At 31.8% G+C, this 19,855-nt stretch overlaps 1 protein-coding gene across 12 annotated transcripts in view; it reads right to left on the bottom strand.

Moving 5' to 3' along the window:
- The window catches only part of LOC145252838 (opioid growth factor receptor-like protein 1), an 85,917-nt gene that overhangs the window by 27,262 nt on the left and 38,800 nt on the right, over positions 1 to 19,855 (bottom strand). For 8 of the 12 annotated variants that reach the window (XM_080112822.1, XM_080112824.1, XM_080112826.1 and 5 more), the window contains exons 2-3: positions 18,996 to 19,038; positions 12,219 to 12,272 (exon numbers count right to left, since the gene is read on the bottom strand). In XM_080112822.1, the coding sequence (XP_079968948.1) occupies positions 12,219 to 12,272; positions 18,996 to 19,032 (91 nt within the window). In that variant the 5' untranslated portion in view covers positions 19,033 to 19,038. Of the gene's footprint in view, positions 1 to 12,218; positions 12,273 to 18,971; positions 19,039 to 19,855 lie in introns of all 12 variants that reach the window. The other 4 variants (XM_080112820.1, XM_080112817.1, XM_080112814.1 and 1 more) reach the window with 1 other exon arrangement.

The raw sequence follows: 19,855 nt of genomic DNA, 5'->3' as shown, positions 1-19,855 counted from the left end.
AATTAATTAAAAACACAATAACTTGATTACTTAAAAATAGATTAAATTAATTAAAAATACAATAACTTAATTACTTAAAAATAGATTAAATTAATTAAAAATACAATAACTTAATTACTTAAAATAGATTAAATTAATTAAAAATACAATAACTTAATTACTTAAAAATAGATTAAATTAATTAAAAACACAATAACTTGATTACTTAAAAATAGATTAAATTAATTAAAAATACAATAACTTAATTACTTAAAAATAGATAAAATTAAAAACAGAAGAACTTAATTACTTAAAAATAGATTAAATTAATTAAAAACACAATAACTTAATTACTTAAAATAGATTAACTTAATTAAAAACACAATAACTTGATTACTTAAAAATAGATTAAATTAATTAAAAATACAATAACTTAATTACTAAAAAATAGATTAACTTAATTAAAAACACAATAACTTGATTACTTAAAAATAGATTAAATTAATTAAAAATACAATAACTTAATTACTAAAAAATAGATTAACTTAATTAAAAACACAATAACTTAATTACTTAAAAATAGATTAAATTAAAAACGGAAGAACTTAATTACTTAAAATAGATTAAATTAATTAAAAACACAATAACTTAATTACTAAAAAATAGATTAACTTAATTAAAAACACAATAACTTGATTACTTAAAAATAGATTAAATTAATTAAAACACAATAACTTGATTACTTAAAAATAGATTAAATTAATTAAAAACACAATAACTTAATTACTTAAAAATAGATTAAATTAATTAAAAACACAATAACTTGATTACTTAAAAATAGATTAAATTAATTAAAAACACAATAACCTGATTACTTAAAAATAGATTAAATTAATTAAAAACAGAAGAACTTAATTACTTAAAAATAGATTAAATTAATTAAAAACACAATAACTTGATTACTTAAAAATAGATTAAATTAATTAAAAATACAATAACTTAATTACTTAAAAATAGATTAAATTAATTAAAAACACAATAACTTGATTACTTAAAAATAGATTAACTCAATTAAAAACACAATAACTGGATTACTTAAAAATAGATTAACTCAATTAAAAACTCAATAACTTAATTACTTAAAAATAGATTAAATTAATTAAAAACACAATAACTTGATTACTTAAAAATAGATTAAATTAATTAAAAATACAATAACTTAATTACTTAAAAATAGATTAAATTAAAAACAGAAGAACTTAATTACTTAAAAATAGATTAAATTAATTAAAAACACAATAACTTGATTACTTAAAAATAGATTAAATTAATTAAAAATACAATAACTTAGTTACTTAAAAATAGATTACATTAATTAAAAACACAATAACTTGATTACTTAAAAATAGATTAACTCAATTAAAAACACAATAACCTGATTACTTAAAAATAGATTAAATTAATTAAAAACAGAAGAACTTAATTACTTAAAAATAGATTAAATTAATTAAAAACACAATAACTTGATTACTTAAAAATAGATAAAATTAATTAAAAATACAATAACTTAATTACTTAAAAATAGATTAAATTAAAAACAGAAGAACTTAATTACTTAAAAATAGATTAAATTAATTAAAAACACAATAACTTGATTACTTAAAAATAGATTAAATTAATTAAAAATACAATAACTTAATTACTTAAAAATAGATTATATTAAAAACAGAAGAACTTAATTACTTAAAAATAGATTAAATTAATTAAAAACACAATAACTTGATTACTTAAAAATAGATTAAATTAATTAAAAATACAATAACTTAATTACTTAAAATAGATTAAATTAATTAAAAACACAATAACTTAATTACTTAAAAATAGATTAAATTAATTAAAAACACAATAACTTGATTACTTAAAAATAGATTAAATTAATTAAAAACACAATAACTTGATTACTTAAAAATAGATTAAATTAATTAAAAACACAATAACTTAATTACTTAAAAATAGATTAAATTAATTAAAAACACAATAACTTGATTACTTAAAAATAGATTAAATTAATTAAAAACACAATAACTTAATTACTTAAAAATAGATTAAATTAATTAAAAACACAATAACTTAATTACTTAAAAATAGATTAAATTAATTAAAAACACAATAACTTGATTACTTAAAAATAGATTAAATTAATTAAAAATACAATAACTTAATTACTTAAAAATAGATTAAATTAAAAACAGAAGAACTTAATTACTTAAAAATAGATTAAATTAATTAAAAACACAATAACTTAATTACTTAAAAATACATTAAATTAATTAAAAATACAATAACTTAATTACTTAAAAATAGATTAAATTAATTAAAAACACAATAACTTAATTACTTAAAAATAGATTAACAATTAAAAACAGAATAACTTGTTTACTTAAAAATAGATTAAATTAATTAAAAATACAATAACTTAATTACTTAAATATAGATTAAATTAAAAACAGAAGAACTTAATTACTTAAAAATAGATTAAATTAATTAAAAATACAATAACTTAATTACTTAAAAATAGATTAAATTAAAAACAGAAGAACTTAATTACTTAAAAATAGATTAAATTAATTAAAAACACAATAACTTAATTACTTAAAAATAGATTAAATTAATTAAAAATACAATAACTTAATTACTTAAAAATAGATTAAATTAATTAAAAACACAATAACTTAATTACTTAAAAATAGATTAACTTAATTAAAAACAGAATAACTTGTTTACTTAAAAATAGATTAAATTAAAAACACAATAACTTAATTACTTAAAAATAGATTAAATTAATTTAAAACACAATAACTTGATTACTTAAAAATAGATTAAATTAATTAAAAATACAATAACTTAATTACTTAAAATAGATTAAATTAATTAAAAATACAATAACTTGATTACTTAAAAATAGATTAAATTGATTAAAAATACAATAACTTAATTACTTAAAAATAGATTAAATTAAAAACAGAAGAACTTAATTACTTAAAAATAGATTAAATTAATTAAAAACACAATAACTTGATTACTTAAAAATAGATTAAATTAATTAAAAATACAATAAATTAATTACTTAAAATAGATTAAATTAATTAAAAACACAATAACTTAATTACTTAAAAATAGATTAACTTAATTAAAAACAGAATAACTTGTTTACTTAAAAATAGATTAAATTAATTAAAAACAAAAATAAGTATGTGAATTAAAAATAATGAAATAATAAATGAAAAATAGAATAAATAAATTAATTAAAAATAAATTAAATTATTTAAAAAATATAATTAATTCATAAATATGAAATAGGATAATTCAATGCATTTCAAAATAAATTAAATTTTAAATAAAAATAAATGAATAAATATATCAAAATAAAATTAATTATTTAATAAAAAGTAAATAAATAATGTAAAAAGATATACATGAATCAATAAAACAAAATATAAATAAAACATAAAATAAAAAATAACATAAAGGAGATAATTTTTTTTATTTTTTATTTTTTAAGTAAGAAATTTTTTTTATGCATCCTCATATCATTATGAAAATTTCTTATTTCACTTGATCTGTCAAACCTGTTTAGCATAGTTTTTTTTTTATCAATTTGTTTGAAATAGTATTTTCTTGCACTTTTGCATTACATTAAAAAAAATAAAAAATAAAAAAACGGACAGCGCCATAGTTAGGAGGGGGAGATAACTCCAATTTCTTCTTGGTCAAATAACATGGCAAACAAATAACGAATAAGTTTTTTTTCCGAACACAAAAATATTTGAAAACCAAAATATTTATTGTATAAAAATATATCAAAATATAATTGTAAAATATTTATTGAAAAGTCACAGGTGGAAAACATAATTTTAATAAAAAAATTTGGGAATTAAAGCAAAATTGTATTTTTTCCCCTGCAACATTTTTTGAATTGAAGTAAAATTGTCACTATAACAAAAAAGAACCATCTGGCGACACTTTAGTTAAATGCACCATAAAAAATGGTGCCATCTGTGTAATGCAGAAGTGTCTATTTTCTTATATTAGAACCCTACGTCAGTAGGTAGAGATTATGTTAACTAGTATGAATTTCGAGTGTCACATTAAGTACATGTCAGGATGGCCTAGCAGCAAATGGAGATGAACCCAGTGTACCTAGCATGATTGATGCAAAGCTTCAGAGGTCATTTCCCTCAATGAAAAATGTTAGGAGCAAGTGTCGATGACACATAAGAAATTATCCTGTGCTCAAGAATTTTTGATGCAGTTCGTGTTTGTGAACCAAAGATGTGCTCGAAAATGTAGCGATCTAAATGATTATTTTCTTGAGACTTGTATGTTCATAAACCAATTTTTAATTAAGTTGAAAATTAAGTAAGAAGTAATTAATTTTAACCTATCTTTTATAACTAGTGGGAGGGGGGGGAGGGGGACCAGCATTGCAATAAAGAAAATTGTGACAGTGGAGGGGGGCACAAATTGGGACTTGCTAGGGTGGTATGAGCCAGAAGCTAAAGCGAAAGCAAAATTTTGTAAGCAAAAAAAAAAAAAGGGAAAAAAAAGTCAATGTATGCTGGGTGCAAACTCACATAACTCATATTAGTAAGCAAACACCTTATTGATGGACCCATGAGGACACAGATGTTATACCGTTACAAATTTAGCTTGTTAAAATGAAAAAAACATAATGATTGTTAGTGCATGCATGGTTTGCAAACCATGTTGAAAGCAAGGTTTTTATTTGACTCCTCTTTTCAAAACAAAATGACATTTCTACACAGAATAATGGACGATTTTTTTCAATCTTACGATATTTTTTGTCCAAGAGATTACTCTTTCTAATGATACCATGTTTGTGCCTGTATGATGCAAATGACAACGTTTTAAGTGAACATACAAACACATACACACACTAACACACATATAAACACACACACACACATTTGCCCTTTATATGATAGATGGATTAATTTTTACTTTTTCCCCTTGTGAATAAACTTCTCTCCCCAATAAAACCTTTAAAACCTCCAACAAGTTTCTTTGTGTTTTTATGCATGGGTTATTCACTTGCATTAAACAGCCACTGGACAATGCAACAATACAGATTAATAGCTACACACATGAAAAGCATTGATAGAAAAAATGAAGACAAGATCATTTGTAAAAAAGGGCTTTTATTAATTGGTGTTTATTGGTCCCTTTTTTTTTTTTTTTTTTTTACACAGTGATCACCACTTATCAAGGCCCGGAAGCCACTCAGGGATAAGGGTTATTGCAAGTACATTACGTTAGTGTGGAGATTTGATGAAGTGTTTACTTAAGGGGGCGGTTCATTAGGAATTTGTTAACGTTGGACTTGAACACATCCAAGTTTTAGTCCGGTGGGAAGCAGGCAGACGGAACAGAGTTTCACAGGCGTGCAGTTCTAAGAAAGAAGCTTTGTTCATGGAATCCGCGTTTTGATTTAGGCACAGATAAAGAGTGGGGGAAACTTTTGACAGTGGATTCAGCTGGACGGGTGTTTTTCGCGAAAGATTGGCGAGGGGGGACCAGAGATTGGAGTTCCGACAAGCACCTGCCATGGAAATAACGATAAAACAAGGATAGGCTCGCAACGTCTCTTCTGTGGGAGAGAGGTTGCAGAGTAGAGAAAAGGGCATCCCCCACTAAGCCACGAAGTCTATTTTGTCCTCTGTCAAGGCAGGATAAACTGTTTTTAGCAGCTCCTGCCCAGATATGGCAACAGTATTCCATCCTTGGACGTACTTGGCTTTTATATAGATAGAGAATTGCATCAGTAGTGAGATATCTTCTGGAGCGGTAGAAGGATCCCACCATCTTTCCAGCGACCTTGGCAACAGACTTGATGTACGTGTTCCATTTCAGATCAGGAGTAAAGGTCAAACCCTGAAGCTTGTCAAAACACGGGGCCTCACCCAGACGAGAGCCATCCATCACAATTGATGCCAGCTGGGGATCAGAGCATTGATGATGTAAGGATAGGAGTTTGGTTTTGGATGCATTAAAGGTAACCAGCCACATCTTCCCCCACTGAACCACGCGCTCGAGATCAGAGGAGAGAGAATCAGAGAGAACTTTGTCATTTACAGCCTTTGATGTGTTGCTGTAAATGGTCGTGTCATCAGCATAGATGTCAACGAATGATTTAAGTATGTGTTTAGGGAGGTCATTGATGTAGATCAGGAAGAGAGTTGGGCCCAGGATTGACCCTGAGGGACTCCAGCATTTATATTGCAGGCCTCCGATTTTTGTCCATCTACCACTACTCTTATGAGCCTATCGGAGAGAAATGATTTACCAGCAGTAAGTCATGTGTGCACGAGTGTAAGTTTGTGTTAAAAAACCTTGTGCTTTTCATGTGTGTCCATTCATTTAATGGCAGATTTGCCGTTTAGTTGTACAAATATCCTCAAACCAGGTAATCACTAAAAGGGACACTTAAAGGTCGACACTGGTATCTTAGCAGAAGATTTTTTTTTACATGTTTCACAAACTTAAATGGGTAAAATATAATCACATAATTATTGAAAATGTGATCATCATGTTATTAAAATTTAATTCAAATTAACGACGTTGTTTAACAAATAATGCAAGATGAAGTTTTAAAATGATTAAATATATTTTATTTTATAATTTAACACTGAACAATAAAAATAAAATTTTGGGTACTTATGTATTTTTTGGTACTGTGCTAAAATAATAATGTTATCATTTTGAAAGCCATTCTTAACATGGGGAGGTGTTTTGTAACTCTTCTGTGCTTCCACCTTACAATTAAAAAAAAAATATCATGAAACTTTAATTTAACCCGAAAAAATATTTTAAAACAGCATGGTACCAAAAATGCATAAGCACCAACTTTTTGTTTAATTTTACAGTAGATATTGTTCTTGGATGCATACGATGGCAGATGGTACCTCGCTATTTCTATATAGTTGTTTTTTTTCTTTTCTTTTTTTTTCTTTTTTTTTCCAGTTTTAATTCAAGTTTTACGATACCTCTTTTTTTAAATTGTAAGGTGGAAGTACAGATTAGTTACAAAACACCCTCACCTCCTCACTAAGAATGTTTTTAAAAATAACGTTATCATTCAGCACGGCACCAAAACACATAAGTACCCAAAATTTAATTTTTATTGGTCAATGTTTTTAATTTTAAATTATAAAATAAAATATATTTAATCATTTTAAAACTTCATCTTGCATTATTTTTTAATTTGTTAAACAAAATGGTTAATTTTAGTCACATTTAATCATATGATTACATTTTCAATTTTAAAGTTTGTGAAACATTAAAAAAAAAAAAGCTTCTGCTAAGATACCGGTGTTGACCTTTAAGAGTCTCTTTTAGTAATTACCTGGTTCGAGAATATTTGTACAACTAAACGGCAAATCTGCCCATTTAATCATCGTTTAAACTTTTATTAATTATGAAAATGTTATATTTTGTCTCTCATGCTTTCATTTCAAATGGTTTTCACATCAATAAACAGATTGAGTGGTTGCATTTTATCGATTTGATTATGTCCAAGCATAACTATAAAAAAACTCTGTGATTGACCATACATTTTTTAGACATTTTACTTGGTTTGTCAAGCTTAAGTTTGAAATAATACATTTTTAGACTGTTAAACATAAGTTTAATCTTTGCCAGGGTTGCCACATTTGTTTGAAATAAAATTTTTATCAATAAACATCTTATGAAATTTTTAAGGAAAAGGTGGCTATTGCCACTTCAGAAAACAGCTGTGGAAAATGCTCTGCAAGATATGGGGTTTACATTGAAAGGCCCTCTTATAAAAGCAATCACCATGGTATGTAGCCTGTCTAAAAATCATCAGTGGAGGACAAGGATATTGTGGTGGAATAATTGGGTTGAAAATGCAATTACAGAGAAATGGGGACATTTCAAAGCTTACCATATGCTTACGAGGACAGGGGCATAGTCACAGCTAGGCTCTTTTTAACTTGTTTTTGCTCTGCCATCTTGCATGGCAGGGAGACGTGGATCCCAAATACTTTTGATTAGCATTGGCTTCAGCATAATAAACATGCGATGATCAGGTGAATTTGTAGGAGCAAACTAGAGGAAAAAATCCTTTTAGTTGTGCTCGATCAGAAGGTTGTACTGGTGGGATTTTGGATGCTTTATGCATTTGATGTCAGGTGGTTTGTTGATGTACAGCATGCTACTTCCTGCATTAACTCAGTAACAAACATGGATGCTTCAGGCATGAGGGTGCATCGAAGACCAGAGAAAACCCTGGCTTAGGTGCATAAGAAGTGACTGCTTGCAACATGACTCATATCAACTGTTTGGATCGGACTATATCATGAATAGGCATGAAACGTTGAGTAGTATTGCCCATCTCAAAGTCTGGAAGATTCACATCATCTTAAAGATGATGATGATGATGATGATGATACATGTAGATTGAATGGAGACATCTTAGTTCAAATTCATCCAAGTTTCAACTGAACATTTTTTTTTACATCTTTAATACTTCAAATTCAAGTTCAAAATATGCTTTTCCAACAAGTTTGCCATCTTGATGGGGGGGGGATTCCTCTCAATTTTCCAACTTGTCCACCATCTTTATGAAATTTAACATAGAATGATCCTCTATTTTATGTTAATCTAGCTTTTTAGGGCAGTTAACTAAAAATATCTTGCTATGGAAATCTTTTTGAGGGGAATTTTTCCATGTTGAAAAGTTATTAAAAAAAAACATTACTTGCATACTATAAACCCTAGGTCCAAGGTTGTAAGTAAAACTAAAAACATCACTATCACTAACCATGAGTCCAAGTGGTAAGTTACCCCTCAAAATTCTACCTTAATCCTAGCTTAAATTTGGAATAAAATTTTCTTTTCATCTGTAATGCTTAAATTTGGAATAAAATGTTTTTATATCTGTAATGTTTGTTTTATAACGTTTTTCCATCTGTAACGCATCAATCAATAAGTCTCAGACCTGACAAATATAATGAAAACTTTTATTCAAATTTGACTTTATTCATCAACATATTCTCTTTCGAAGTAATACACTTATTGCAGTACTTCTCTAACATATTCCTTTTGTTGTAAAAAACACCTGCCTTTTGTTTCAAAATACACCCAAGTTTAAGATACACCGTTTTCATACAAGGGGCATGCAATAAGTAATGCCCCTGACCCACTTCCAGTTGTCTAATCTAACTGAACTTTTGCATGTGCAATGATTTATATGTCTACGGGTTATGTGGTAAATTACAGCTCTGAACTAATTGTGGTTTCTGTTTTATAGGTGTTTGAACTGAGTCAGGTGTGAAATGGAGCCTGTTGAATGTTGAGCAGTTATCCGGTTTTTGTATTTGAAAGGTCACACACCACAGGAGACTTTTGATGAAATGAAATAATAATAATGTCCAATCATATGACCTTGTAAACCGCTGGCATTGTGAATTCAAACATGGCCGGAAGGCTGTGAAAACAGCTCCCAGACCTGATCGCCCCCCCTTCTACCATTGATGAGGAATCTGTCTGTCAAGTTGAGGCTGCCATTTTGGAAGATCGGTGCATTACTATTCGACAAATAGCCCAAGATGTCAAGATTAGTACAGGGTCTGTGGAAACTATCATTCATGACCATTTGCATATGAATAAGGTGTCTGCCAGATGGATTCCCAGGTTGTTCACACCATTCCAGAAGTGAGAACGTTTCGAGTGCTTGAGGATGAATTTGGAGATGTGCCAAGAAGATGAGTCAAAGTTTTTCAAAAGACTGATTACACAGGATGAAACCTGGGGTCATCACTATGATCCAGAGACCAAAGCCCAGTCAATGCAGTGGAAGCTCTTGGACTCACCACCTCCAAAGAAGGCAAGGGTGCAGTCCTCTGCTGGCAAGGTCATGCTCACAGTCTTCTGAGACCAGGACGGAATAGTGATGACAGATTTCCTGGCAAAGGGTACCACAATTACAGGAACCTATTATGCTTCACTTTTAAGGAAATTAAGGAAAGCTATCAAAATCAAGAGGCGGGGCAAGATCATCAAAGGTACCCTCCTCCCGCAAGACAACGCTCTGGCCCACAACACGCATGTTGCCAGATCAGAAGCACAGGCGTGTGGTTATGAAATCCTCTCCCATTGTCCCTACTCTCCTGACCTTGCATCCTCTGACTTTCACCTCTTGGCAGCCATGAAGTTGTTTTTGAAAGGAAAGCGTTTCCCAGATGATGCAGCCTTGATTTCTGAAGTCACGTCATGGTTGGAGGACCAACCTGGGGTGTTCTACAAAAACGATCTCCAGAGCTGCATCAAACGATGGGAGAAATGCATAACTCTGGATGGTTCCTATGTAGAGAAAGACTAATAACTGTGACAAGTTTCGTTGCTCTACTGCTATGGGAAGTGGGTCAGGGGCATTACTTATTGCACACCCCTCATAGGAGTCAAACCTCTTTTCCTGGAGCATTTTTTTTAGGTTTTCAAACAGTTAGTAACCACTGGTGGCCAGATCTGTAAAAGACGATGAGTAGTGAAGAAATTTGAAATACAATTCATGTAGTTTTGCTGTTGTTCCAATCCATTTGTGACATCTCTTTGATTTGAGGCCTTTTTTTAATGCACCATTAATGCTAAATAATATCTGCTATTAATTATTCCTAGTTTTTCGAAGTAATTGACGAAATAAAATACCTTGTTCATTCAAGTATACAAAGGCCAAATCCAATCTCTGCAGATGTTTGCATCTTTGATCACTTTGGAAGGCTTTTACCTAATGACTGCTGGTATGATCCCAAAGTGAATTGTTTGATCCATGTTTCATCCATTATCAATTATTGATACAAATTTTCTTCTTATATTGAAACAGTTTTTTTTTTTCCTTGGGAGTCACCACTTATCAAGGCCCAAAGGCCACTCGAGGTCCAGGGCCAATGAACGTAAGATGGCAGTGCAGCAATCGTCAATTGTGCAAATTGGGTAGAACTTTACTATTATTCATGAGGACGGTTTGATAATAACTTGTTTACACTGGACTTGAAGGTTACCATGTTGTATTCAACTGGGAAGCAGGCCAGCAGAACAGTGTTCCACAGACAAGCTGTTAGTTGTAACTAGTTGAGTCGTTTTTGTGAAAGTGTGTTGGAACCATAGATTGGAGTTCAGTCGAGCACTTGAAATGAAAATAATGATAGAGCAGAGACATGCTCACAATATCTCTTCTATGGGAAAGAGTTTGCAGGGAAGAGAAAAGAGCATCACCTACTAAGTTTCAAAGTCGATTTTGAACTCTGTCAAGGCTGGATAGGACATGGCGAGCAGCTCCTGCTCAGATGTGGCGACAGTACATCATTTTAGGGCAAACAAAGCTCTGAATCATTGTTTGTTTTTTTATTGCTTGTGAGTAATCGCAGGATTCAATTTGAACAGATACCAACATTGTTAAAAAACAACAAAACAATCTCATAGTCTGATTGGTTATCATATTACCAAACAATCTCATTAAGGTTGTTTCCCCCCAAAGGAAATAAGTATTAATGTTTATCACTGCTGACCCTAGGTGACATTTAACCTGGTCAACACCTAGATTGGTGATTATTTGTGAATAACAGGTGCTGTCAGCAAACACAGGTATAACTTACTACACCAGGTTTGATGGGAAGTATGAAAGGTGATAGGCTGGGGTTAGTATGATTGGTTCCAGACTAAATCAATACAAGATAATATTATTCTAACAAAAGGTTCACCAAAGAAAGGAAAACAAATCCCTTCTATCAATACTAAATGATGCATAATTAATTGACCTACACCTAACGGTGTAGGTTGTCAAAAATGAAAACAGTGACGAAAGGAACAGTAATAATAAATATCAACTGGCGAAAGTCTTTTCTTTCATTTTTTTAAGGGTGTCTGGATGCACTCTACTAGGCTTGCAAATCCCAAAGAGTACCTGGGTAGAATCCTTTAAGTTCTGATCGAAATTACTTAATTCTGATTGGTCATTGTGTGACCAAGCAACATCACTGGTGTTGCTCTTTGGCAGCGGATAAAAATACAAATGTTTATGACTGTTGTTCACAACAAACTGTTTTGCAATTAAATTTTGAAATGAAACAAAGATTTTCCCAAATTCAGAGAAAATGTGATCATAAAGCAACTAGGAAAGAAACATGAAACAAACTTACCATTAAGGTTCTTCAGATTCGACACAGACTCGATGAAGCTTACAAATTTTACTTCTATAGAAAATAAATAAAAGTAAAATAAAGAATTAAAATGCACAGAATATCAGAATGGTAAAATGATTTTTATGTTGAAGTGAATCTTCAAGTGAATTACTCAAAACAAACAACAATAGCAACAAGCTGTCCCCTAAAGGAGGTAAAAAAAGAAGGAAAAATCTAGCCATGGTATGGATCAACTACAAAAAAGCGTACGACAGGATCCCCCAAGCATGGATAACAGAATGCCTAAAAATGTATAAAATACCAAGCGGGATCACCAATGTAATAGAAAATGCAATGAAAACATGGAGATTGGAACTGACAGCTGATGGACAACACATAACAGAAATTAACATACAAAGAGGCATCTTCACAGGAGACTCATTATCACCATTACTGTTCATCATAGCCACGATGCCCTTGAATAGTATTTTGAGAAAATGCCAAGCCGGATACAAATTGCTCAATACAGAGGAAAAAATGAACCACCTTAATGTACATGGACGATCTGAAACTTTTTGCAAGGACCGAAAAGGAGCTAGAGACACTAATTAACACTACCAGGATCTTCAGCCAAGATATGCAAATGGAATTTGTAATGGAAAAGTGCGCACTACTAGTTATAAAAAAGGGAAAACTGGAAACGAAAGAAGGCATGAAACTACCCAACCAAATAGAAATGAGGACACTAGGAGAACAAGACGACTATAAATACTTGGGAATTCTGGAAGCGGACATCATCAGAGCAACAGAAATGAAAGAGAAAATTGGAAAGGAATACCTCAGGAGAACAAGAAAACTCCTGGAAACTAAATTATATAGTAGAAACCTAATAAAAGGTATAAATACATGGGCAGTGTCACTAGTGAGATACTCTGGACCGTTTATAGGATGGACAAAAGAAGAACTGAGACAGCTCGACCAGAAGACCAGGAAACGCATGACCATGCATAATGCACTACACCCAAAGGACAATATTGACAGACTCTACGTGAAAAGGAAAGACGGCGAGAGAGGACTGATCTGTATAGAAGACTGTGTGAAGGACACAAAAAAAGAACTAGAAAAATACATAATGCAAACCACTGAGAGGATAATTATGGCAGCGAGAGATACGGAGAAAACCAACAAAACAGAAAACAGAGAGACAAATGACAAAACGAGAAAAGAGAAATGGGAAGAGAAACAACTCCACGGAAGATTCATAAGAATGACAAAAGATGAGAATAACGAAAACACCTGCACATGGATGTGAAAAGGACATATAAACCGAGAAACTGAATCTCTAATAACTGCAGCCCAAGATAACTCGATAAGAACCAACCATATCAAAGCAAGAATCGATAAAACACAAGAAAACAGCAAATGCAGACTCTGTGGACAAAGAGACGAAACGATAAACCATATAGTAAGTGAATGCAGCAAACTGGCCCAAAAGGAATACAAAAACAGGCATGACCAAGTGGGGAGGGCGGTGCACTGGGAATTGTGCAAATGGCTGCATTTTAAGCGTACAGATAAATGGTACAAGCATAAACTTTTAGACAAGCCCGTTCCACGGCAGACATCCTCACTGTAATCTCTGAACGCATATACCATTCACTGGACAAAGCGGGAGAGGGCAGAGCGGTAGCTCTAGATATATCTAAGGCTTTTGACAGGGTATGGCATGAGGGTCTCCTCAGGAAGATTAGATCTTACGGTATCACTGGTAGAATACTTAACATAATTAAATCCTTCTTAGATAAGAGAAAAATCCAGGTTGTCCTCGACGGTCGTACATCTAAACAATATGATATAAATGCGGGAGTGCCCCAAGGATCTATCCTTGGACCTCTTCTGTTCCTGATATTCATAAATGACCTCCCCGACAAGATTGCCACTGAGATGGGTATATATGCTGATGACACCACACTCTATAGCAGGCACGACAGGAAAACAAACGAACATATATCTAAAGTAATGGCAGAAACACTAGAGGATGACCTCCAATCAGTAATGGAATGGGGACAAAAATGGATGGTAACGTTCAATGCCACCAAGACAAAACTGGTTTCATTCAATAATTACAAGAAACCTTCTCTACCACCTATAGCAATGGCCAACGACTCTTTATCTGAGAGTACGTCTCTCAAGCTCCTTGGCCTAACGTTCACAGGAAACATGAGTTGGAACAATTACATCGAGGGCATTGCCAGGGCCGCTGCAAGGAAGGTGGGCTCTCTCTACCGTGCTAGAAAACTTTTAACACCCGAAAGTATCCTGTACCTCTATAAGGCCACTATTCGCCCATGTATGGAGTATTGCTGTCATATTTGGGCCGGTGCATCGGCTACTAGTCTCTCGCTCCTTGACAGGGTTCAAAAGAGAGTCGCAAATCTGATAGGCCCTAAACTGGCATCTAAACTTCAGCCTCTGTCCCATCGTCGAAACGTTGCATCCCTCTGCCTGTTCTACAAGTATTATAATGGTGAATGCTCTGAAGAACTGCAAGCACTTGTGCCCCCACGACGTGAACACCCTCAACAGACCCGACAAGCTGCAAAATCCCACCCCACAATACAATAGAGATCCCTAGATGTAAAAGATCTTTCTACTGCAGTAGTTTCTTCCCCAGAACTGCTAGACTTTGGAATTCCATTCCAGGTCACTGCTTCCCCAACTGTACTGACATGCATAAGTTCAAGTGCAACGTGAACCAACATCTCGCTGCCCTAATCCCTACATAGTACCCCAATAGATGTTTCCCCTGATAGTAGCACCAAAGTGGCAATGTGCCTTATTTGGGGTGAAAATGTAATAAAAAAAATAAAAAAAAAAAAAAAAACCTGCAACAGCACTCGAAAACGAGAACCACAAAATCCTATGAGACATGGACAAACAGACGGACAAACCCATCCAAGCAAGAAGACCAGATGTCATAATAATTAACAAGAAAGAGAAATCCTGTCAAATCGTAGACTTTGCTGTCCCATCTGACCACAGGGTGAGTATGAAAGAAAAGGAGAAACGAAGCAAATACACAGAACTAGCCAGAGAGTTAAAAGGGATTTGGATGATGAAGAAAATCAAAATAGTACCGATAATAGTAGGAGCACTAGGAACAATTCCGAAAAACCTGGAAAAAAGAATGGCAGAAATTGGAATCAGAGGAATAGCTGCAAAAATACAATGCCTAATGATAAGGAAAACGGCTGAAATATTAAGGAAAACCCTTAAATGCGGAGAATAACGCAAGACAATATAACGAAGAAGCGTTACAGAGAATGAAGAACACCGAAACTGCAGATCTACATGTTCTACACCCCCATCATGCATCCCCTCCATTGTTTCACCACCGTTTCCCCAATAGAAAAGTGATACCAAAGAACCAAAAAGGGTCAAGGAGAATGAAAAGACCGAGGAGGGAGCACTGGCCAGACCTCCGCTAGACAAGTGCGAAGAGAACTGGGATCTTGGGGAGGCTTGGTGCCACTCAAATTCCAGTATAAACCAATGGCCACTGCCAGCGAGAAATCAATGGTAAGCGGCTGTTGCGATGATGCAAATTTATTTGCAAATGCTATCCGAGGGGGGGGGAGAGAGCTGGACGTCTGGGGAGACTTGCTGTCACTCAGCTTCCAGAGAACACCACAGGTCTCCAATCAGATCGTTTGTTGACTCGCGTGAAAGCTTCATGTGAGCCAATAATAATAACATTACTAATAGTAGGAGCGCTAGGGACAATACGAAAAAACTTTGAAAAAAAAATGGAAGACATTGGAATGAGAGGAACGGTTGAGAAGATACAACGGTTAACAATACTGATAACAATACTGATAACAATACTGATAACAATACTGATGACAATACTGATAACAATACTGATGACAATGCTGATGACAATACTGATAACAATACTGAAAATACTGATAACAATACTGATAATACTGATAACAATACTGATAACAATACTGATAACAATACTGAAAATACTGCTAACAATACGGATAACAATACTGATAACAATACTGATAATACTGATAACAATACTGATAACAATACTGATGACAATACTGATGACAATACTGATGACAATACTGATGACAATACTGATAACAATACTGATAATACTGATAACAATACTGAAAATACTGCTAACAATATGGATAACAATACTGATAACAATACTGAAAATACTGAAAACAATACTGATAAAAATACTGAAAATACTGATTACAATACTGATAACAATACTGATGACAATACTGATAACAATACTGAAAATACTGATAACAATACTGATAACAATACTGCTGACAATACTGATAAAAATACTGAAAATACTGATTACAATACTGATAACAATACTGAAAATACTGATAACAATACTGATGACAATACTGATGACAATACTGATAACAATACTGAAAATACTGATAACAATACTGATAACAATACTGATAACAATATGGATAACAATACGGATAACAATACTGAAAATACTGTTAACAATACTGATAACAATACTGATGACAATACTGATGACAATACTGAAAATACTGATAACAATACTGATGACAATACTGATAACAATACTGATGACAATACTGATAACAATACGGATAACAATACTGATGACAATACTGATGACAATACTGATGACAATACTGATAACAATACTGATGACAATACTGATGACAATACTGATGACAATACTGATGACAATACTGATAACAATACTGATAACAATACTGATGACAATACTGATGACAATACTGATGACAATACTGATGACAATACTGATGACAATACTGATGACAATACTGATGACAATACTGATGACAATACTGATGACAATACTGATGACAATACTGATAACAATACTGATAACAATACTGATGACAATACTGATGACAATACTGATGACAATACTGATGACAATACTGATGACAATACTGATGACAATACTGATAACAATACGGATAACAATACTGATGACAATACTGATGACAATACTGATAACAATACTGATAACAATACTGATAACAATACTGATGACAATACTGATAACAATACTGATGACAATACTGATGACAATACTGATGACAATACTGATGACAATACTGATAACAATACTGATAACAATACTGATAACAATACTGATAACAATACGGATAACAATACTGATGACAATACTGATAACAATACTGATGACAATACTGATAACAATACTGATAACAATACTGATAACAATACTGATGACAATACTGATGACAATACTGATGACAATACTGATGACAATACTGATGACAATACTGATGACAATACTGATGACAATACTGATGACAATACTGATAACAATACTGATGACAATACTGATAACAATACGGATGACAATACTGATGACAATACTGATGACAATACTGATGACAATACTGATGACAATACTGATGACAATACTGATAACAATACTGATGACAATACTGATGACAATACTGATGACAATACTGATGACAATACTGATGACAATACTGATGACAATACTGATGACAATACTGATAACAATACTGATGACAATACTGATGACAATACTGATAACAATACTGATGACAATACTGATGACAATACTGATGACAATACTGATAACAATACTGATGACAATACTGATGACAATACTGATGACAATACTGATGACAATACTGATGACAATACTGATGACAATACTGATGACAATACTGATGACAATACTGATGACAATACTGATGACAATACTGATGACAATACTGATAACAATACTGATAACAATACTGATAACAATACTGATAACAATACTGATAACAATACTGATAACAATACTGATAACAATACTGATAACAATACTGATAACAATACTGATAACAATACTGATGACAATACTGATGACAATACTGATGACAATACTGATGACAATACTGATAACAATACTGATGACAATACTGATGACAATACTGAAAATACTGATAACAATGCTGATAACAATACTGAAAATACTGATAACAATACTGATAACAATACTTAAAATGGCTGAAATATTAAGGAAAACTCTTAGATGCGGAGACTAATACGCATGAACTACAGACACAAACTGGACAGAAAATAAAGGAGCACCACATCAAATAAGTGAGGAGAGTTGAAGAGGAAAGACTGAGGAGAGAAAGCGCTAGCCAGACCTCTGCTGGATGAGTACAAAGAAGACTTGAGGAGGCTTATTGCTACCTAAATTCCAGAGAAGATCAATGGTCACTGCCAACAAGAAATCAATTATAGGTGGCTGTTGAAATAACGTAAATTCATCTGCAAAGATTATCATAAATGGTGGAGAGTACTGGACATCTAAGGAGATTTGTTGTCTCTCAGATTTCAGAAGATAAATCTTTGATGATGGCCTGTGTGACTACTCCTAGTGAGTAAATAATAATAATGGACTTGACAAATGGATTGAGAAAATTGTGATTTAGTGCAATGTTGGAAGATGTTAAAAGACTGTCTTGTTGGAAACCACCAGAATCTTGCAGAAAGTGCTAGAAGACTAAGAAAAGCACATGCTGATAGCCTATGGTCATTTGTTATGATCCACCTATTAGCATAGAATCTGCAATAACAACAGCCAGGCACAAACGGTGGTGGTGGTGGTGGTGGTGGTGGTGGTGATGATGATAATAATAATAATAATAAAAAGAAGAAGAAACTCACCGAGAATCAAAACAAAAAACTTACTATATTTGCCAAATGTTCCAATGATCTTCTCTTTCATACCAACCTTGAAAAAAAGAGAAAAATAATTTGTCATCAGCATCATCATCATCATAATTATATAATCAGATGAACGTCTTTTTTTTAATACAGCTTCTTCGATTGTTTGAGACCCTTTCTTTAAACTTACAGCCCACCAGCAATCCTCTTTTAGAAATAGACTTCCAACCTAACCCATTAAAGATCCAGATTTTTAATATTCCTTTTTTATGTAGGTTTATGAAGTAACTTGTATATAAAAATATCAAACTTTAAAATAATACATTTTTTACATCTATTTTCATGAGGTGTTTTTTTCTAGCTTATAAATAATCCATTTTTTGATCCTGCATATAAAAGAAATCCAACCTATTATTTAATCTATTTTATGGGGCATCTTTCGTATCAATGATCCAATCTTAATCTAACTCTATGAGCCGCCTTTAATATCAAAGTTACAGCTTTTAAATAATGTATTTTTTATTCAATCTTCATAGAATACTTGTTGAATAAAAACAACCTTTAAATAATCAATTTTTAATTGAACTTCGTGTACAGATTTTAAATAACCTTTTGTAACCTATCTTTATTAGGTAAATTTCATATAAAAAATCTTTTTTTAAAGAATTCATTTTTAAATATATATTAATGAGATGAGCTGTAAAATTTAGAAAGTTTAAGCAAACGTGTTTTGGTAGAAAATATTCAACAAATAAGCAGACATGAGGGCTAAGGAAATATATATATATATATATATATATACACACACACACACGAGCAAACAGTTAATAAAACATGTAAAAAAAACACTTTGAAATGAGTTAAAAACATATTTAATCTGAAAA

Source organism: Euprymna scolopes, chromosome 29, assembly GCF_053919585.1.
Source record: "Euprymna scolopes isolate OS-2025 chromosome 29, ASM5391958v1, whole genome shotgun sequence".
Classification (NCBI taxonomy): Eukaryota; Metazoa; Mollusca; class Cephalopoda; order Sepiida; family Sepiolidae; genus Euprymna; species Euprymna scolopes.
The sequence above is the reverse complement of the archived record's forward strand: the minus strand, read 5'-3'. Positions and strand labels throughout refer to the sequence as shown.